The sequence below is a fragment of the Erpetoichthys calabaricus genome, chromosome 17 (genome assembly GCF_900747795.2).
Source record: "Erpetoichthys calabaricus chromosome 17, fErpCal1.3, whole genome shotgun sequence".
NCBI lineage: Eukaryota > Metazoa > Chordata > Cladistia > Polypteriformes > Polypteridae > Erpetoichthys > Erpetoichthys calabaricus.
In genome coordinates, this window is record NC_041410.2 from 83,824,617 (window position 1) to 83,847,619 (window position 23,003).

The 23,003-nt window shown below is 43.2% G+C and overlaps 1 protein-coding gene across 2 annotated transcripts in view; it reads right to left on the minus strand.

The window, feature by feature from the left end:
• Positions 1-18,262: 18,262 nt before the first annotated feature.
• olfm2a (olfactomedin 2a) overlaps positions 18,263-23,003 on the minus strand; it is a 532,593-nt gene continuing 527,852 nt past the window's right edge. For both annotated transcript variants that reach the window (XM_051920906.1, XM_028823438.2), the window contains exon 6: positions 18,263-19,562. In XM_051920906.1, the coding sequence (XP_051776866.1) occupies positions 18,885-19,562 (678 nt within the window). In that variant the 3' untranslated portion in view covers positions 18,263-18,884. The remainder of the gene's footprint in view (positions 19,563-23,003) is intronic.

The following is a 23,003-nucleotide window of genomic DNA, read 5'->3' on the forward strand; positions in this document are numbered from 1 at the left end:
CACAGAGTCGTGACTCACCTTTGAAGAGACGCGTATGGTTAGTCGCACAGTGGGCAGTTTAAGCAGTCGACATGGCTCCACTATAACTGTCGGCAGGCAAATCTCCAAGGGGTTTGGGATGAGTGTCAGTGGTAATTCAGGTTCTCAAAGACATTTAGAGGAGTAAGATTGGGTTGCGAAAAAAAAAAAAGTTTAAGAAACACCAATCTAACTAAATCAGCGTTCTTTCGGGAACCAAAAATTTCAAAGATGAGCTTCTCTGACCCTGAATTTCTCCATCTTCCACATGCTTTACAATGGACTGCAAGCCCATACTGGTTGACTCTTCTTGGGAAAGACTTGCATGCTTGGAGATCTTCTGAGGGGCTTCCAAAGAAAGCCGAGTACTACCTCCGCCAGGGCAGGAGCGGGCACTGCCACTAACTGTGACTGTGGTACAACGTGGCGCTGATGCCTAGAGATGATGTCTAGCCCCATCACCGGGACACACATGTGCAGCCCCCCCACCCCTATCTTGAGCAGGTAGGCATAAGTGGGGTACACAGAATGGGAGGTCGTCTTTAGACCCACTCAAGACATGGAGATCACGTCAGCCAGTTGTGCAATAATAGAAGAGTGTGAAGTTACTTTTGTTATTTTTTTGTGTCCCAAGGGACATTGTGTTATTTTGAAGTCTTGTTCTTCAATGGGAGGTGGCTAGGGTGGCACCCCAATGATTACAACGCCTGTACAGTTCTTCGCTATGTAGCAGGGCTACATAATAATAAATATTAGTTTTGTCTGTGCTGAGTGCATTTTTTTTTTGATTGTCCCGTTTGCCATGCTATAAGTGTGTATAAGTAAATGTTGTCCCCATAAGATGAAAGGAGAAGAACGATGAAGGGAGATCGCAACCCCAAGATGGAACTTACCTGATGTTTTCCACCAATTACATCTGGACTGTCATTATTTAACTCTTTCAGGTCTGATGTCGACTTTTGTCAAAATTCAGGAGTAGAGGACGGTAATCAGCTGCAAACTGCAACAAAACTCGCTGTTACGCTTTAGTTTGACTCTCTTTGCTAGAAGGACAGTTACATAGCTTTGTTGATTTAACCTCGATTCTCTACGCGTGCATGAGTAGCGAAGAGCAAACAACCTCTAAAATGGCACCGACATCTGTCGAGAGACCAAAGCGAATGTGCAAAGCAAACGACTCCATGGACGTTTTATGTAATTTTGTTGAATAGGACTCTAGAGATGGAGATCGAAGATGAAAGTGAGGTACCAGCATCATCTGATTGGTCCCCAGCTGATCGTGGTGCTGAACACATTCGTGTAGCTGATGCGCCTACAGCAGAGTTCACCTGGGAGGACCACCACTTATGATGACAAGAGGTACAAACCATATTGCGTCACCGCCACCCACCTTCTGTGCGAAGAAAATTAGGCAGCCGGCCCACTGTGCATTCCTGCTGACCATCGAGGTGCCCCTACGTAGACTCTGCCGCCAGAGATGCCGAACATGCGCCAACAGCAGCCATGGCACGTAGCAACAGAAGTTTTATGTTGATTTATGTGTGAAACCATTGCTTTGTGTGCTTTTCAGAAAACTGATTTTAGTAAAAAATATTCAGCCTTCAAAGAGTTAAACTAGAGGAGCGTGAAGTGAGGGGAGAGAAAGAGAGCGAAGATCGTGAAAAGGAAGGAGCTATTATTTACAGTCATTTCCACCCATCATCCCGTTTATTGTGCCATTCCATTACTTGCTTTTTTTCAAGATCCGGATCAACATTTACGGCACCGTGTGTAGAGAAACCCCCGGGGGTTGGATTCACACCAACCATTGCTGAGGACTCATAAGGTGAGGTTGTTTTTTATTGTCGGGAGGAAGTAAAGTATCACATCAGCCAGTCGTCAATATCCGCCGGACTTTTACAGCTTTGGGACTCACTAATAATATACACTTCATCTGCTGTTTATTATCAATCTGTGTTCGGGTTTATGTGCTGTCATAATTTATTATTTAGGGGCAAGGGAGGTTTTTGTAAAAAGTATTATTGTTGAATATCTGTGCGCTGGTGTATATAATACTGTATATATATATATATATATATAAATATATCCATCCATCCATTTTCCAACCCACTGAATCCGAACACAGGGTCACAGGGGTCTGCTGGAGCCAATCCCAGCCAACACAGGGCACAAGGCAGGAACCAATCCCGGGCAGGGTGCCAACCCAGTGCAGGACACACACAAACACACCCACACACCAAGCACACACTAGGGCCAATTTTTAGAATCGCCAATCCACCTAACCTGCACGTCTTTGGACTGTGGGAGGAAACCGGAGCGCCCGGAGGAAACCCACGCAGACACGGGGAGAACATGCAAATTCCATGCAGGGAGGTCCTCTGGTCTCCCAACTGCGAGGCAGCAGCGCTACCCACTGCGCCACTGTGCTGCCCATAATTATTATTATCAATCCATCCATTATCCAACCCTCTGAATCCAAACTCAGGGTCACGGGGGTCTGCTGGAGCCAAGCCCAGCCAACACAGGGCGCAAGGCAGGAACCAATCCCGGGCAGGGTGCCAACCCACCGCAGGACACACACACAAACACACCCACACACCAAGCACACACTAGGGCCAATTTAGAATCGCCAATCCACCTAACCTGCATGTCTTTGGACTGTGGGAGGAAACCGGAGCGCCCGGAGGAAACCCACGCAGACACTGGGAGAACATGCAAATTCCATGCAGGGAGGTCCCCAGGTCCCGGGCAGGGTGCCAACCCACCACTATATATATATATATATATATATATATATATATATATATATATATACAAATATAAATATTGATGGGTGTCATTGGGATAGTGGTGGTTTGTGTGCACTTACATATTATTGAATATTCATCTGTCCTCATGTGTATATATACTTATCACTTACAATATATCCGGATTTGATTTTACATTTCTGTCTGCTATTGTGATTGTTATTTCATCGTGTTGGGGGAAAAAACGAAAAGGATAATGTAAGGAGTACGGCTTGTTATCTTCTTGAGAGTCTTCGGGCTAGCCAAAGCAAAAGTCTTGGTAGTGTAGTGGCCGGGCTGGGAAAAGGGGTCGGTTGTTATGGCTTCACAGTCTGTGATGTCCTGACATTATATAATGGAAGATTCAAAATATGAATAAATTGATGTTTTTTAAATTTGCATGCATTTTTTTTTTTTTGTATCGTCACACACATGCGCTTTAGTGAGTCTCGTCTGATCAGGGCTCATCTAATGGTAATTCCACCCCGTGTCGAGGGTTGACGCTGTTGCCTACTGCCTCTCCTCTCCTTTTTCCTGCAGATTTTTGCGATGGGGAGATGAGTGACATCATTTCCGAGTTCCGGTACCCCCTGAGCCCGCCTCCTAACCAAGCTCCACCCCCATTTAGCCTTCAGTGCCTTCAGTCGATTAATAGACTTGTATCTGTCAAGACGTTTTCCTGAACACAGGTTACATTGTGTTTGCTATTTTGCATTGCAATTATACAGGATTTGCCTAAGAGTGTCCTGAATCTTAATCATTTTTCTGTCTTCAAAAAAAAAAAATATAAATTATAATATCAAATTAACTGAAATGTGCCACCAGATCTGTCCCTTGATGGGTAACTGTTGTGATGGATGGCTGGGGCCCTTTCCCAGACTGGACACCTCCATAATGGAAGGATATGGGGGGTGGGGCAGGCACAGGGCACTACCTACCCTGGAGCGCTAGATGGTAGCCCCCCTTTGTTGCAGCGGTGCCTCTGGGCTACATGGGAGTTGGGGTTCGTCACAGCCCTGTGGGATTCCATCCATGGGTGCCGACAGGGGTTGCTGCAGGAGTGACTTCCACCACACCTGGAAGTACTTCTGGATCATGCTGATGGGCCAACTGAAGTGCTCCCGGGTGTAGCATAAAAGGGGCCACCTCACTTCATTAAGGGATCCAGAGTCGGGAGGGAAAGGACAACGCATGCTGGGAGGAGTGGATGTGGAAGACAAAGAGACTTAGAGGAAAGAAGAATAAAGAAAAGAATGAGGCATATTGTTCTATTGTGACTGCTGTACTGTGCTGGCAGGTGGAAAACTTGGGAAACGTTTCCCACAGCAGAAAGAAACATCTTGGGCCTGGTGGCTGTCTGTGTCGTGTTTGGGGAGCTGGTGCTGTTTTAATGCTTTATTTTCAAACTAATCACTAGTCTTTCTTTCTACCCTGGACCGCTAGATGGTAGCCCTCCTTTGTTGCAGCGGTGCCTCTGGGCTACATGGGAGTTGGAGTTCGGCACAGCCCTGTGGGATTCCATCCATGGGTGCCGCCAGGGGTTGCTGCAGGAGTGACGGAGCCCTGCTACATTGGGCTTCCACCACACTTGGAAGTACTTCTGGATCATGCTGATGGGCCACCTGAAGTGCTCCCGGGTGTAGCATAAAAGGGGCCACCTCAGTTTATTAAGGGATCCAGAGTCGGGAGGGAAAGGACAACGCATGCTGGGAGGAGTGGATGTGGAAGACAAAGAGACTTAGAGGAAAGAAGAATAAAGAAAAGAATGAGGCGTATTGTTCTATTGTGACTGCTGTACTGTGCTGGCAGGTGGAAAACTTGGGAAACGTTTCCCACAGCAGAAAAAAACATCTTGGGCCTGGTGGCTGTCTGTGTTGTGTTTGGGGAGCTGGTGCTGTTTTAATGCTTTATTTTCAAACTAATCACTAGTCTTTCTTTCTTTCTTTCTTTCTTTCTTTCTTTCTTTCTTTCTTTCTTTCTTTTAAAGTTTTGACATTTTTCTTTCCATTGATTTTTTTTTTTATTTTGCTATTTATTTTAATTCCATCCCATTTTTTGTTGTACAAGTGACCTTGTCCTCGGTGTTCAGTTTGTGAAGTGAACTGTGTAACTCTTTATAATTGATTCATATCTCCTTATACATTATATATCGCTCCCTGCAACGGGAACAAAAAAAGCCAACGTGAATCTCACAATGATGTTCAAATCCTCTTAGGATTGTAAGTTTCAGGTCAATCGTCCTTCAAGAGAGTGGAGGCGTGCGTCCCCAGAGAGTCACCTACCTGCCTGCGGTCGTGCTGTGAGCCTGCTTGTGGCAGCAGTGCGGACGAGAGGGGGGCCACAGTGCATCTTACACTACGTGCCACGGGCAGGTTTGCCCTGCTACTGGGCTATAGAGCACCTGTCAGAAATGGTTGGTCAGAAATGAAATATGAAGGACCGAGCAGCTTCAGGGTTGAGCTTTAGAAGCTGTGTTGTGTGTCAAGGAAGTCTAAAATGGGGAACACTTTAGTTTAGGAACTACAAAAATGCATCATTTGCTCATTAACTATTGTGTAACAAGACCTTAACAAACACTTCTTTTGGTCTTCATAACACATCCAAAGCATCAGTAAAGTGTTTGCTCGTTTCTACAGTGTGACCTACCAACAAAACGTCACTTTGGAGTGGTCTAAGTTGGATTAACTGAGACACGTTTGTCTTGATATTCCATATCTATATATGCATATATTGTAATTGTAATATATTGTGTTGCCCCTTCAAACCCAACAAACAGATAAACTGGGCACAGGTTAAAATCACCAAGAAGAAATTTTAATCTTTTTCTTCCTGTTACAAGTGCCCAGAAGCACCTCTGCCACAATAAACAGGCAATTATATTAATCACAATTATAAACACTGTTCTCTCCTCCACACCTCCCAGACAGCTCTGTCCTACTACCTCCCAACTCTGGCTTGCTTGCTGGGTCTCCAGCAGTCCTTTATATAGTCCTTGACCCAGAAGTGTTTCTGTCCTTCTGACCATGTGACATGCTAGCACTTCTGGGTCTAATGAAGAATTGGCTTTTTTCTTCAGCCCGGCAGTACTTCGGGGCTTCTGTCCTTGTGACTTGGGAGTACTTCTGGGATGTGGATGAGGCCTGGCTCCTCCGGTCCTCTCACAGCTCTTCCTGGAGGCACCAACGGTACCCAACAGGGCTGAGAAACTGAACTCCAAGTCCCAAGATGCCCTGCCCTGTCCAGGGTAGCTGCCATATAGCATTTTGGGGGAGGCAGTGTTCAAAAACTACCTCCCCCCATCCTTCCATCTTCAGGGCATCCCAGTGGGGTTGAGCTGATGGCCGTCTTTCACAGTATATATATACATATATATATATATATATATATGTGTATTATATATATATACAGTGGAACCTCGGTTTGTGAGCATAATTCATTCCGGAAACGTCCAAAGCACTCGTATATCAAAGTGAATTTCCCCATAAGAAATAATGGAAACTCAGATGACTTGTTCCACAACCCAAAACTATTCATATAAAAATGATTAATACAAAATATAAAGTAAAAATACATAAAACAAATTAACTTGCACTTTACCTTTGAAAAGAATCATGGCTGGTGTGAGTGAGTTTCTAAACTCTTGTGGGACTGCACCCAACGGGATGACACGCAGAAGAGCGTCCCAAAGCAATCGCAGTCTCCCAGCGCTGTAGCAGTTCACCGTAAAAGCGAATCCGAAAAGATCGCGGACATGCTATAAGCGCCTGCTGTCGATGGGTGATACAAGGAACAAGGAACGTTATAAATGTGCAGGGCCCTGCCTGACTGCTGTGTCTGTGTATAAATAACCGCGCTGTTGCTGTTTCAAGCTGAATAAAGCTGTTGTTGCTAAAGTACTGAGACTCAGCTTCGTGTTTTATTGTGCAAGATGGGGACTCGCACGTCACAGCACACATGCGCGCGCGAGCAGACATACACACACACACACACACGCGCGCGCGCACACAGTCACAATGCTAATGTTGTAGTAAACACTATATGCTCGTACGGATGTTTACTATGAGTGAGGCAAGCCGACTCACACGGAGAATAGGAGACGATTGCCCACAATCCCGCAGTGAGAGAGAGAGAAGAACCATCAGCTCAGTCGTGATCACATGACGCTCAGCAGACAAAGCGTATACAGTACATACTACTCGTACTGCAAGACCTTGCCCGTTTATCAAGTGAAAATTTATTAAAAATTTTTGCTCGTCTTGCAAAACACTCGTAAACCAAGTTACTCACAAACCAAGGTTTCACTGTGTGTATATATATATATATATATATATATATATATATATATATATATACATATATATATTTTTATATATATCCTCTTTAATAAAACCCCTGTGTGCATCCAGGGTGTCCATGTGTGTGTGTCTTCAGGTGAAGTGCGCATGTGTGGGGCCGCGCATCGCACTGTGCCCCATGCATGCGCACGGCACCGTGGACGCACACACACTGGAAGCTGGGCACACAGTGAATGGCCTAGCATGATAAGCAAATAAAGGACAATATTTCCTGGGGAGAGTGCTGATTGAGTAGTCGTGGCCATGCACATAAAATCCATTGCTGGGGAGACGCCACACATACAATAATCAGCTGCACGCCAGCACAGATTAAAATGCTTGCTGGGGAACTGCACAGTACTTGCTGGGGAGACGCCAAAGGCACGATTATCAACTGCACGCTACACATTACATCAGTTGCTGGGGAGACTCTGCTGATTGCCCACTGTTGTGACAGAAAATTAAAGGCATATTACGGACATCAAAGCCAGTATTACTTTCTTACAAGAAACAGAATAAGGTCAAGGTCCCTTGCCATTTAATGTTGACTGTTCCTACTAATGTTTATGCACTACTGTTCTAGCACCCGTTATTGTAGCGGGCTTAATGTCTAGTATATATATAAAATCCAACGTCTGTCTGTCTGTCCGCTTTTCACGAGAGAACTTCTTAACGGATTTAGATCAGGTTTTTTTCTATAATTTGCTTGAACATTGATTTTGTGACTTCTCTCATCATGCTAAGTATCACAGTTCGGTTGCGGCACCGATTTATTTGTGTGAATCCGAGACAAAGGCTGCAGGTAGAGGGGAGGGGGAGGCGGAGGCGGGACCTCAGGAGTTGGGACCCAGACGAGGCCCTCCTCACTCACACGCCAGCCTCCATTTGAGTCGCTGTACCTCTCACCATGTGTTGGAGTGTACCTTTCCTCTACTTAGCTAGCGATATCTTTTTGTTCAGCAGACATTATCATCTAGAGATTGTTAAGGAGTAACATTTGATGTTTTTGAGAGAGAGATCAGAGCTACGTGTGTTTTAGAGGGTAGCTGCTCATTGGCAGAGATATCACGGCCACGTGCTTTTCTCCCTGCCAGGAGGACGCTCTCCTGTCATAGCTGAACACGATCAGATACACAGTGCCAATGTTTGATGTTGGAACATACAGTGCATCCGGAAAGTATTCACAGCACATCACTTTTTCCACATTTTGTTATGTTACAGCCTTATTCCAAAATGGATTAAATTCATTTTTTTCCTCAGAATTCTACACACAACACCCCATAATGACAACGTGAAAAAAGTTTACTTGAGGTTTTTGCAAATTTATTAAAAATAAAAAAACTGAGAAATCCCATGTCCATAAGTATTCACAGCCTTTGCTCAATACTTTGTCGATGCACCTTTGGCAGCAATTACAGCCTCAAGTCTTGTTGAATATGATGCCACAAGCTTGGCACACCTATCCTTGGCCAGTTTCACCCATTCCTCTTTGCAGCACCTCTCAAGCTCCATCAGGTTGGATGAGAAGCGTCGGTGCACAGCCATTTTAAGATCTCTCCAGAGATGTTCAATCGGATTCAAGTCTGGGCTCTGGCTGGGCCACTCAAGGACATTCACAGAGTTGTCCTGAAGCCACTCCTTTGATATCTTGGCTGTGTGCTTAGGGTCGTTGTCCTGCTGAAAGATGAACCGTCGCCCCAGTCTGAGGTCAAGAGTGCTCTGGAGCAGGTTTTCATCCAGGATGTCTCTGTACATTGCTGCAGTCATCTTTCTCTTTATCCTGACTAGTCTCCCAGTCCCTGCCGCTGAAAAACATCCCCACAGCATGATGCTGCCACCACCATGCTTCACTGTAGGGATGGTATTGGCCTGGTGATGAGCGGTGCCTGGTTTCCTCCAAACATGATGCCTGGCATTCACACCAAAGAGTTCAATCTTTGTCTCATCAGACCAGAGAATTTTCTTTCTCATGGTCTGAGAGTCCTTCAGGTGCCTTTTGGCAAACTCCAGGTGGGCTGCCATGTGCCTTTTACTAAGGAGTGGCTTCCATCTGGCCACTCTACCATACAGGCCTGATTGGTGGATTGCTGCAGAGATGGTTGTCCTTCTGGAAGGTTCTTCTCACTCCACAGAGGACCTCTGGAGTTCTGACAAAGTGACCATCAGGTTCTTGGTCACCTCCCTGACTAAGGCCCTTCTCCCCCGATCGCTCAGTTTAGATGGCCGGCCAGCTCTAGGAAGAGTCCTGGTGGTTTCGAACTTCTTCCACTTACGGATGATGGAGGCCACTGTGCTCATTGGGACCTTCAAAGCAGCAGACATTTTTCTGTAACCTTCCCCAGATTTGTGTCTCGAGACAATCCTGTCTCGGAGGTCTACAGACAATTCCTTTGACTTCATGCTTGGTTTGTGCTCTGACATGACCTGTCAACTGTGGGACCTTCTATAGAGAGGTGTGTGCCTTTCCAAATCATGTCCAGTCAACTGAATTTACCACAGGTGGACTCCAATGAAGCTGCAGAAACATCTCAAGGATGATCAGGGGAAACAGGAGGCACCTGAGCTCAGTTTCGAGCTTCATGGCAAAGGCTGTGAATACTTATGTACATGTGCTTTCTCAATTTTTTTATTTTTAATAAATTTGCAAAAACCTCAAGTAAACTTTTTTCATGTTGTCATTATGGGGTGTTGTGTGTAGAATTCTGAGGAAAAAAATGAATTTAATCCATTTTGGAATAAGGCTGTAACATAACAAAATGTGGAAAAAGTGATGCGCTGTGAATACTTTCCAGATGCACTGTATCTGCCTTCCACTTGGCCAGAATTACATTTGTTTTAAATTGTTTAATTGATTTTTAAAGTTTGTCCTGTTTCACTACTACGTGGGTTGAGCCGCAGGGGACAGCTAGTTTAGTATAAGACCTGTGAATCCTCCATTTTAACAAGTCACTTTACCAGCATGTCAATACGCCACACAGCACAGAGATGGATGCCCCATCTACTGAGGTTTTATAAGTGTTATGAAGACCAAACAAAGCCTTTGTTAGCATCTTGTCTTTTAGTGCAGTACCTAAACTAAAGCGTTACCCTAAAAAGATTAGGAAAATGGACATATCTGTCCAGAGAACAGACTTCCAAAACTTGTCAGTTGGTCTCTGGAAAAACTGCAACATCCATCTTCTTCCTGGTGGGATTTCCTGTCATGGTCTCAGTGTACTTCTTTTCTTTGGTCTACAAACGACTACTCCAGATGCAATGTGGGAGGCTTGTAGATCTCCTGACGTTACTTCATAATCACCTTTTTTAGGATTGGCAAACTTTGTTGGGCTGAATGGCGTCTCTAATGTTCTTACCATTGTTTAAAATCATCTCCACACATATAATATTTTCCTACAGGAGGATTTTCTGAGTGGCTTTATAGCTCGAGCATTCATTACTTTTTCACCTGTTCTGCTGATGTTTCCTTCCTTTAAGACGAGATGCTGGCTCACAGAAGGACTCCCAGCCCTGCTTTCTTACGATTCTTTATTTTTGATCTTCCCTGACCTATCATTTCAGATCTTCAGTTTCCTCGGCTCGCTCATTTAATTCGCTCACATTCTGTCGCTGACCCTCCTAGACCTGCTTTACCTTGATGTAAGTCATACAGCTAAGGATTCACATATGTTGCTTTCTTTGTATTCTGTCTGTACTATTTTGATTAGCTGGCAAATTCTTTTAATTTGATGAAAAATTAATTTTATTTTAATTAGAAAGAGACAAATACTTATGAATACTTTTTATGATTAAAAAATATATAAGGTTACGGGTTCTTAGACTTTTGAGCATCACTCTGTATTGCTGCACTGGTAAATTCAACAAAGCCATTGCTTTCAATACAGAGTACTACATACAGCATGTGCCAGCAGCAAGGACCAAGTCTAGAATGGGTGCCAATCCAATACAGGGCACATTTGAACACACAGTCAACATGTGAATATCCAACCATCAATAATCTCCATTGTAGGGTTACAGGGAGCTGTGCCCATTGTCATACAGGACAGCTGAAGGCCTCTAGTGATTGTAATTCTACCACCGCTCCAGGGGTTGGCACTGCGTCTTGTGGAAAAAACAGTTATCTTAAATGTCTATATCTATGAACAATCAACCTGAAGAACCAGGCAGGAGGAAGCTTGTCCATTGCATCTTTTATTTCTCATCATGAAGAAGGATACACTTCATCACAGTCGGCCTGTGATTGAATGGTCATTTCACTATATTCTTGGTCCTTACAATACTTTCCAATATCTCTTGAGTTTCTGTGTGTCAAGTCTTACTGGGTATATGATAGTTAGCCAACTTCTGGAGCCATCACCCAGGATCTTCTTGTTCTTTGTTGTTCACTTGACGTGTATCTGATTTCCAGATACGCCTGAGGAAGTTTCTTACATTTAGTAAACCAAAACACATTATGTGCAATTACCAAATTATATATACAGTGGTGTGAAAAACTATTTGCCCCCTTCCTGATTTCTTATTCTTTTGCATGTTTGTCACACAAAATATTTCTGATCATCAAACACATTTAACCATTAGTCAAATATAACACAAGTAAACACAAAATGCAGTTTGTAAATGGTGGTTTTTATTATTTAGGGAGAAAAAAAAATCCAAACCTACATGGCCCTGTGTGAAAAAGTAATTGCCCCCTGAACCTAATAACTGGTTGGGCCACCCTTAGCAGCAATAACTGCAATCAAGCGTTTGCGATAACTTGCAATGAGTCTATTACAGCGCTCTGGAGGAATTTTGGCCCACTCATCTTTGCAAAATTGTTGTAATTCAGCTTTATTTGAGGGTTTTCTAGCATGAACCGCCTTTTTAAGGTCATGCCATAGCATCTCAATTGGATTCAGGTCAGGACTTTGACTAGGCCACTCCAAAGTCTTCATTTTGTTTTTCTTCAGCCATTCAGAGGTGGATTTGCTGGTGTGTTTTGGGTCATTGTCCTGTTGCAGCACCCAAGATCGCTTCAGCTTGAGTTGACGAACAGATGGCCGGACATTCTCCTTCAGGATTTTTTGGTAGACAGTAGAATTCATGGTTCCATCTATCACAGCAAGCCTTCCAGGTCCTGAAGCAGCAAAACAACCCCAGACCATCACACTACCACCACCATATTTTACTGTTGGTATGATGTTCTTTTTCTGAAATGCTGTGTTCCTTTTACGCCAGATGTAACGGGACATCTGCCTTCCAAAAAGTTCAACTTTTGACTCATCAGTCCACAAGGTATTTTCCCAAAAGTCTTGGCAATCATTGAGATGTTTCTTAGCAAAATTGAGACGAGCCCTAATGTTCTTTTTGCTTAACAGTGGTTTGCATCTTGGAAATCTGCCATGCAGGCCGTTTTTGCCCAGTCTCTTTCTTATGGTGGAGTCGTGAACACTGACCTTAACTGAGGCAAGTGAGGCCTGCAGTTCTTTAGACATTGTCCTGGGGTCTTTTGTGACCTCTCGGATGAGTCGTCTCTGCGCTCTTGGGGTAATTTTGGTCGGCCGGCCACTCCTGGGAAGGTTCACCACTGTTCCATGTTTTTGCCATTTGTGGATAATGGCTCTCACTGTGGTTCGCTGGAGTCCCAAAGCTTTAGAAATGGCTTTATAACCTTTACCAGACTGATAGATCTCAATTACTTCTGTTCTCATTTGTTCCTGAATTTCTTTGGATCTTGGCATGATGTCTAGCTTTTGAGGTGCTTTTGGTCTACTTCTCTGTGTCAGGCAGCTCCTATTTAAGTGATTTCTTGATTGAAACAGGTGTGGCAGTAATCAGGCCTGGGGGTGGCTACGGAAATTGAACTCAGGTGTGATACACCACAGTTAGGTTATTTTTTAACAAGGGGGCAATTACTTTTTCACACAGGACCATGTAGGTTTGGATTTTTTTTCTCCCTAAATAATAAAAACCATCATTTAAAAACTGCATTTTGTGTTTACTTGTGTTATATTTGACTAATGGTTAAATGTGTTTGATGATCAGAAACATTTTGTGTGACAAACATGCAAAAGAATAAGAAATCAGGAAGGGGGCAAATAGTTTTTCACACCACTGTATATATATATATATATATATATATATATATATATATATTGTGTATGTCCGAGAAGGAGAACAGGTATCCCGGGTGGAAGGTGAATAGTTTCTTACCCAGATGGGAGGCAAGAGTGCAAGGACAGAGGGGTTGGTCAGCTGAAGAAAGAAACAAATTTATGCCCAGCTGGAATAATATGATGGCTGGACCAGAAGAAACTGGAAATCGGGATCAGCCATTTCCCAGATGGCAGAGAAACTCTTGTGACAGCCCAGTTGGGATACCCGCAGGGGTGCTTGGGAGTTGGAGTCCGAAAGTCAACCCTGTCAGAGTCCCTGGGTGCTGGTAGAGGGCATTTTTGGGTGAAGGACCATCCAGCTTTCTATATGAGCTGGAAGTGCTTCCATGAAGACATGTTGTGTCACTGGAAGCATTCCCAGTCCCTCGTGAAAAGTAGCCTGCCGCCTCACATTGGGGAGACAGAGTTGGAGTAAGCGGGCAACACTCAAGTGGAGTACAGAAGGAGGAAGAATTGGTTTTGTTTTGTGGTTTGTTCGTTAATCTTTGCATGGGTGATTGTTTAAAGGTGGCTTGGGTGAATGAATATCTTTTATTTTATCCCAGTATCATTTTGGGCATTATTGTGTCTGAGGTTTGAGGCCCAATGATGCCCCCCTATCTATCTATCTATCTATCTATCTATCTATCTATCTATCTATCTATCTATCTATCTATCTATCTATCTATCTATCTATCTATCTATCTATCTATGAATTGTTCAATTATATACTTGTGATGTATCAGTGGGGACCCCTCCCACCTGGACTTCCCATATACGGTGCTCCAGATCTAATTATGCAATTATTGCATTGCATTGCATTAAAAGTTGCATAGTTAGATCTGGACCACCCTATACACCTGACTCTACATGAATTAAAAGAATGGAATCAGTAATGTGAATTGAAATGCCCATCACTATTTGTCATCCAAACAGACTGAACATCATAAACATTTATAGTAATAAAATGTATCACTGAAAATGTCTGTGAAGCGCCATCTGTTGGAAAGACAAATGCTGTCCACTTTGGCTGTAGGTTTATGCTGTAACCACATTTTTAATTGGAATCCATTTATTTACTACTAAAGCAATGTGTTTAGCGTTTAGCTAACTCATTTATTACAATTCATTACACTTAATTGTCTATTTTACACTAGTTGTATTCTAACCATCTTCTTAATTAGTGAGATGTGTTTGCCGCCTATTAACTTGTTTTGCCTTAGTTTTAATTGATGTGACTCTGAACCCTTAGTTGTTTTTTTTTCTTAATGAGACCCATAATAAGTCGCCCCATGACCAGCTAACCTGAAAATAAAGAAAGGTGAAGGTCTCAGTCACGTTGGGTCTGCTCAGGCCTCCAAAACATCTTGATGGTGGTCTTAGCAAAAACAGAAAATCGACAGACTGCTGTGGTAGAAAGAGAGCAGCAACAAGTCCTGATATTCAGTAACGGCCTTAATTAACAGCAAGAATTGGCTTCTCATTAAGAAACTAGTTGGAGTGAAACTGGCTGGAGTTTGACATTTTCAGTTTAGCTGGTCATCAGTTGGCTCGTTTCATATCTCATTTGTGTTTGGCTGCCATTTAATGAATACACAAATCAATTCAGAGGACTGAATCCTTAAAAACAAAAATAGGGCCATTAAAGTGAAGGGAAAAGGAGTTAATTAGCAGTGAAAACTACTCTCTGATTAGGAAAAGAATTACAATGAAAACCTGCTGCACTGCGGCCCACCAGGACCAGAGTTGGACACCCCTGCTTTAGTATTTTCCTGTTTTCTTAACCAGCCATCAGCTAATAACGAGGTATGATGCTAATGTGCTTCCATTTAAACCTGTTATACATGCACCATGAAGCATCTGTGTTAATACAACGCTTTGAAATAAATGAGAGAGAAGGGAAAGATCCATCCATCCATCCATCCATTTTCCAACCCGCTGAATCCGAACACAGGGTCACAGGGGTCTGCTGGAGCCAATCCCAGCCAACACAGGGCACAAGGCAGGAAGCAATCCCGGGCAGGGTGCCAACCCACCGCAGGACACACACAAACACACCCACACACCAAGCACACACTAGGGACAATTTAGAATCGCCAATCCACCTAACCTGCATGTCTTTGGACTGTGGGAGGAAACCGGAGCGCCCGGAGGAAACCCACGCAGACACGGGGAGAACATGCAAACTCCACACAGAGAGGACCCGGGAAGCGAACCCAGGTCCCCAGATCACCCAACTGCGAGGCAGCAGCGCTACCCACTGTACCACCGTGCCGCCCAAGGGAAAGATCAAGAGGTACAAATCTGTTGTGGACCACAAAACATTTAGATGATGAAAATGAAAAATATACAATGTGATAAAGATTTGTCTTGGAAGAATGAAAGCACTAACAAGCCATAAAATTAAATAGCAAGTTTCATGATCTGCTAGGCCTGACTTCTAATTACAAAACTAGTTAGAATTAAATCTGCACCCACTGCAGACATCCAGGACCCTTGACATGTAAAGTATTGTTTATTGATTTGACAAATGATAAATTGGATGATAAATTAGACTGGACTGCCAATACTGATGCTCTGTGTAAGAGAGGACAGAGCCGACTATACTTCCTTAGAAGGCTGGCATCCTTCAACATCTGCAATAAGATGCTGCAGATGTTCTATCAGACAGTTGTGGTGCACGCCCTCTTCTACGCGGTGGTGTGCTGGGGAGGCAGCATAAAGAAGAGGGACGCCTCACGCCTGGACAAACTGGTGACAAAGGCAGGCTCTATTGTTGGCATGGAGCTGGACAGTTTAACATCTGTGGCAGAGCGACGGGCGCTCAGCAGGCTCCTATCAATCATGGAGAATCCACTGCATCCACTAAACAGTGTCATCTCCAGACAGAAGAGCAGCTTCAGCGACAGACTGCTGTCACCGTCCTGCTCCACTGACAGATTGAGGAGATCGATCCTCTCCCACACTATGCGTCTCTTCAATTCCACCTGGTGGGGTAAACGTTAACATAATTCAAAGTTATTGTCTGTTTTTACGTGCATTGTTTTCAATCTTTAATACTGTTTTTTGTATCAGTATGCTGCTGCTGGAGTATGTGAATTTCCTCTTGAGTTTAATAAAGTATCTATCTATCTATCTATCTATCTATCTATCTATCTATCTATCTATCTATCTATCTATCTATCTATCTATCTATCTATCTATCTATCTAATCTATCTATCTATCTATCTATCAAAATGATTGGTTAAAACTTGATAACAAACTTGTCTCATTTTTTAACATGCTTACTCTTCAGGTTCCTCTAAAACAACAACACCACCAATTTACTTCTTGCATAGCCCAAAATCGCACAAGGAGGGCCGCAATGGGCTTTAACAGGTCAATGGGTGTCAAAAATGGACTAAATACAACACAAAATACAGAACACAAGTAATCCTCTTCACAGAACTTGACGGCCAGTGTATCATGGCCACCTCAGAAATGCAACACAAAAGTACAAACTACAAGGGAAAATGCAAGAATAGATTATACCACCGACTAAATATAGAACTATGACATGTAAGGATACATATTTGATAAAATATGTCAAAAATAAAGTAGATACTAATTAACATAAATGAATTACAACAATGTCTGTCAATCAGCCAATTGTAGATCCACAGCCAGAATGTGGAAAAGGAGTCCGAGACAAGCCAGACAGTCAGAGCCCTGGAGACCTCGGCCAACAAGCCGCCTCCCCCCTATTGGCCATTCCACAGCTGAGTCAGTGCTGGGTCAGCCAATCAGATGACAGATGACAGTGCTCCTTTATCTGAGGTGGCTTTTCCATAGGAAGGCAAATAGATCAGTGGCACCAAGTGCCAGATGAGGATACCTCAAAGAGAAACAGACTAGGAGAGTGTTATAAATCTCATATTACTTATATTTTAGCAATAATGACCTACTATAGAGCTGCGGTATGCACAGCTAATCAGCAGCTCTAGTCAGGGTATGCTAAACTGAAGTCGTGAGTCTTCAGCCTGAGACTGAAAGGGCATCTCTTATAGAAGCACTCAGACCATTTCACAGCTTCGGGGTCCTGTAACTAAAAGCTCGACCTCCGTCTGGCATTTTATTATTGGAATCATAAGCAGACAGGTATCTTTTGTTCATTTTTATTCATTTGTTCAGTTTTTTTTAGTATTAATTTCGAGGCCGACATAATTGGCTACTTGACACGTTTTCTCTAGTTGTTGCTGCGATCTCTCATAGTCCATCTCCAGAAGTGTTACGTCGTCGGTATAATCTAAGTTGTTGATGCATTGCTCAGATTTGCTCGAGCTCTGTCTAAGACGTGTAACGAAGCCAAATTGTTCTTCCGAGTTACGCATGACATAATCAATAGAAACGGTGCCAATATGTCTTCTTCTAGTACTAAACTCACTTGATAAAAACCCATCAACTAAAACCTTACTTTTCAAAAAACTTTTAGTTTTTACGGAATTCCATAGTGGAGTATATGGCAAACATGACATTGAGCATGATTGAGTCGAAGAACTTCCTGAAGTCTATAAAAGTAACATAACACGATTACTTTCTCGTTATATCATTCTCTCAAATTGTCGACACAAAAAAGTCGCATAACGTGATAAATTTCTCTTCATCGCTCCCTCAAACGGTCGACGCAAGATGTGGATTTGCTGGACACAACTGGACCCGATTCACTAACGCATCTAACTATGGACAAAATTGGAGAAACGTTGTTTGGTTTTAAAGAGAGGTATAACTGGAAGGTCACCTGCCTACGAGCGAAAATTTACATTATGTTTTCTAATGATAGATCCCAGTGGAAGCATGTAAAGTGAAAACAGTTTACCTTCCAGCACTTACAAACAATTATGGGTATTCTCGTCTTATCGCCATGTCATTCTAAGTAAAGAAACTCCAACACGTGCATGCACACTCACAATCTGATCAGTCCACAAGAACGAAAAAATCGAAGACGTACACATCTCTATTCAAAATGTTCACTTTATTTATGTAAGAATTTTGCTGTCATCCCTCTTTTGAAAAATGATCAGTGCCGACTGCACAATAATGCTTCTCAGGTAACAGTTCTGTTTGTTGTCGTTTTTTAGGTTTTATTTTTTTTCGTTTCTTTTTTCGAGTACAAGATGGCACTTATGGTAAGATAAAATGTCCAAAGACGTTCATGAACAGGTGTACTTTGACCGGCTGATGATCTAAGTCTTTTCAGTCCCTGGGATCCCCATCTTTCTCTGAGGTTCGGCGTAGAATTTACCACCAGAAAAATCAAAAATCCCTCCCAACACTTTTACAGTACCAAAAGTAGTAAGTTAGCTTGTCAAAGATAGATGTTTATTTTTCTCGTCACACTTAAAGAGAACCATGCGTACGCACCACAGAGAAAAGAGAGAGAAAGAGTGAAAGAAAAGGAGAGAAAAAGAGAGAGAGAGAGAGTGAGAGATAAAACAGCATTTTTTGTTATTTGTTTCATTTAATTATTTTCCATCGTTCGTTTCTGTTTTTCCATCTTATATAAATAAGAGTAATGCCGAAACGTAAAAAAAGAGACATAGTCGTTGGTTTGTGAGTCCATCGGTCTGCCCAGCATTTACAGTTCTCCTGAAGTCTTTATCACGTGAAACAGTGTGACGTTGTAGAGAACTTGATGCCCGTTGTTCCAAGTGTACAGGACCCTCTCCCGAGGGTTGTAGTCCAGCATTGATATATGCGAGTACTGGTTGTGAAAAGGAATGTCTGTGTACTCGTAGCTCGAGGAATTTGTGTAATAAGCAAAGTAGATTTTGGCCCCAGCTAGATGAGAATTAGTCACATAGAGGGTGCCACAAATCATGAAGGATTCTCCAGCGCTGCGTTTCGGGTACCCCGTGTCCCAGGTCTGGAGGATCTCCAACGTCTGGGGTTCCAGGCGACTGATGACAATGTTGCCTGCGTTCTGGTTGGTGGTGTAGACGGCCCATAAGCCATTCTCATCTGTCATCAGGTCGATGTCTGAAAATCCCCCCCATGAGTACGGGAAGGTGTTGTTGTAGCCGGCACTGTTTAGGCTACGCTGGACCAGCACACTCCGTGAGCGGAAGTGGTACTTGACGATGATGTTGCTCTGGTACTTGTTGTAGTAAAGGGAGCCGTTGTAGACCACATGACCCGTGCCAGCCCATGGGTGAGGGAGGAGGTGCTGTACAAAATTCTGACCCTTCATGAAGTCGTTGATGGAGCGGTACTCAAGAACTCGTCGGCCTTTATAATAGCCATCCATGAACCAGACCTGGAAAGGGAAGAGATAAAGGACAGGTAAGTATGGAGGGGTACAGGGAGAGCACAGAGTTCATCAGTCTACATATCTACCCATTTTACAAACCCATGTATCAAGGGCAGGGTCACGAGGAATCTGGAGCCAATCACAGCAAGCATCGGGGGCAAGGCAGCACCCATCCCTAGACATCGTAAGGTGAACGCACACCACGTCACACAAGTCAATTCAGTGTCACCATTTCACCTAATGTGGAAGTCTTTGGACTCTGTGAGGTAACTGGAGTGCCCGGTGGAATCCTGTGCAGATAAGGAGAGAACGTTCAAACCCCACACAGGAAACACCTCAGAAGATACCTCTCTGTACTGTAAAAGAGCAGCAACACTACCAGTCTACCCAGGGGGGCTGCCATCTAGCGTTCCAGGGGAGGTAATGCTCTGGATAAACTCCCTCCCCTGGTGCTTCCAGCGTGGAGGCGTCCCGGCTGTCCGTCACAAAGCTTCAGATGTGACACCACCATTGTCACCGGAAAGTCCAATTGTTTTTCCCTCTTCGCTTTATCCATGGAGTGGCTATCATGGACATTTCCCGTCCCCCCGGAGTTAAGTCATCCAAATGAATGGTCGCCAGAAAGGACAGATTCTAAATGACACCATTTGAAAAGGAGCCAGGACCTGAAGTGAGGGACGGTGCCGGACAGCTGCTGACTGATAGCCTGGCTTGAATACACAGGAGATCATCTCTGTCATCCCGCTTCAGCTTGTCTATTTCTCATTTCACAGCAGTCTCCGGTAATTTCCCATTCATGTGAGCCATAGGGAGCCATTAACACTTTGTAAATGGTGTGCTGGGGTGGGCCAGTGGGAAGAGTAAATTGCAACTCCTCGTATTTAACAAAAAAAAAAAAAAAATCTCCCTGTCAGAAATGATAATGAGCCTCAGCAGCCCCGAGGTCTCACTCTGACGATTCAGACCGTTACTGCTGCTGGAGAGAAGGCAGACATATTCGAGAAATAGAATGAAAAACGAAGGCTGACACTGTTCTGAAAGGATGAAAGCCATTTTAGGTTCACCTTGATTCCCACTGAAACAGCCATTGGACTTCTAATTAGATGATGAAATCACTCCAGTGGTTGTACGACAAGATTGACACATGTTAGGTGGGGAGGAACAGGACCATCATGCACAGCTGTCTGAAGCAGCATTCTCTTTGTCTTTGTGAAAGGCAGACATCTTTTAACAGGGGAGGATGAGGATGCAACCGTCTAGTTGTTAGGAAAATTTGCCTATAATGATAAAATTATCTACTGCGATGGCCGCTTCTGTCTGTCTGTCTGTATGCAAGGTTCATAAGAAGCATAAGAAATTAGACAAATGAGGTGAGACCATTCAGTCCATCGAGCCTGTTTGTTTAGCTAATAACTATGCTGTCTCAAAATCTCATCCAGATACTTCTTAAAGGTTGTCAGAGTTTCTTCTTCAACTCCATGATTCGGCCGTTTGTTCCAGAAAGTGAACCATGTACTTAGATCTTCCTGTTTAGATTATTGTAGATGGGTATCAGTCAGTCTTGTTTGCCATACCTGTAATTGGTACAGAAAGCTACAGCGAGATTACCGACTATCACTAAGAACGTAAGGAATCTGACAAACGAGAGGAGACCATTCACTCCATCAAGCCCGTTCGTTCCGCTACTAGCTAAACTGCCCTGATATCTCATTGAGATTCTTCTTAAGGTTGTCAAGGTTTCTTCTTCAACTCCATGACTCGGTCATTTGTTCCAGAAAGTGATTCATGCATTTAGATCTTCCCATTTAGATTATTGTAGGTGGGTATCAGTCAGTCTTGTTTGCTATTCCTGTAATTAGTGCAGAACGCTAAAGCGAGATTACTGACTGTCACTAAGAACATAAGGAATCTAACAAACGAGAGGAGACCATTCAGTCCATCAAGCCCATTTGTTTAGCTAATAGCTCAGATGTCCCGATATCTCATCCAGATTCTTCTTAAAGGTTGTCAGAGTTTCTTCTTCAACTCCATAACTCGGTCATTTGTTCCAGAAAGTGATCCATGCAATTAGATCTTCTTGTTTAGTTTATTGTAGGTCAGTATCAATCAGTCTTGTTTGCTATGCCTGTTAATTGGTACAGAGTCCTACAGCGAGATTAGTGACTATCACTAAGAACGTAAGGAATCTGACAAATGAGAGGAGGCCATTCACTCCATTGAGCCTGTTTGTTTAGTTAATAGCCAAGCTGTCCCGATATCTCATCCAGATTCTTCATAAAGGTTGTCAAGGTTTTTGTTTCAACCCCATGTTTCAGAAACCATTCAGTCCATCAGGCCCATTTGTTCTGGTACTAGCTAAACTATCCCGATATCTCATCCAGATTCTTCTTAAAGATTGTCCGAGTTTCTGCTTCAACTCCATGATTCGGTTGTTCGTTCCAGAAAGTGATCCATGCATTTAGATCTTCCTGTTTAGTTTATTGTAGGTGGGTATCAGTCAGTCTTGTTTGCCATACCTGTAATTAGTACAGAGTACTACAGCGAGATTACCGACTATCATTAAGAATGTAAGAAATCTGACAAACGAGAGGAGACCATTCACTCCATCAAGCCCGTTCATTCTGCTACTAGCTAAACTGTCCCAATATCTCATTGAGATTCTTCTTAAAGGTTGTCAAGGTTTCTTCTTCAACTCCACGACTCGGTCATTTGTTCCAGAAAGTGATCCATGCAATTAGATCTTCCTGTTTAGTTTATTGTAGGTCAGTATCAATCAGTCTTGTTTGCTATTCCTGTTAATTGGTACCAAGTCCTACAGCGAGATTAGTGACTATCACTAAGAACGTAAGGAATCTGACAAATGAGAGGAGACCATTCACTCCATTGAGCCTGTTTGTTTAGTTAATAGCCAAGCTGTCCCGATATCTCATCCAGATTCTTCATAAAGGTTGTCAAGGTTTTTGTTTCAACCCCATGTTTCAGAAACCATTCAGTCCATCAGGCCCATTTGTTCTGGTACTAGCTAAACTATCCCGATATCTCATCCAGATTCTTCTTAAAGATTGTCCGAGTTTCTGCTTCAACTCCATGATTCGGTTGTTCGTTCCAGAAAGTGATCCATGCATTTAGATCTTCCTGTTTAGTTTATTGTAGGTGGGTATCAGTCAGTCTTGTTTGCCATACCTGTAATTAGTACAGAGTACTACAGCGAGATTACCGACTATCATTAAGAATGTAAGAAATTTGACAAACGAGAGGAGACCATTCACTCCATCAAGCCCGTTCATTCTGCTACTAGCTAAACTGTCCCAATATCTCATTGAGATTCTTCTTAAAGGTTGTCAAGGTTTCTTCTTCAACTCCATGGCTCGGTCATTTGTTCCAGAAAGTGATCCATGCATTTAGATCTTCCCGTTTAGTTTATTGTAGGTGGGTATCAGTCAGTCT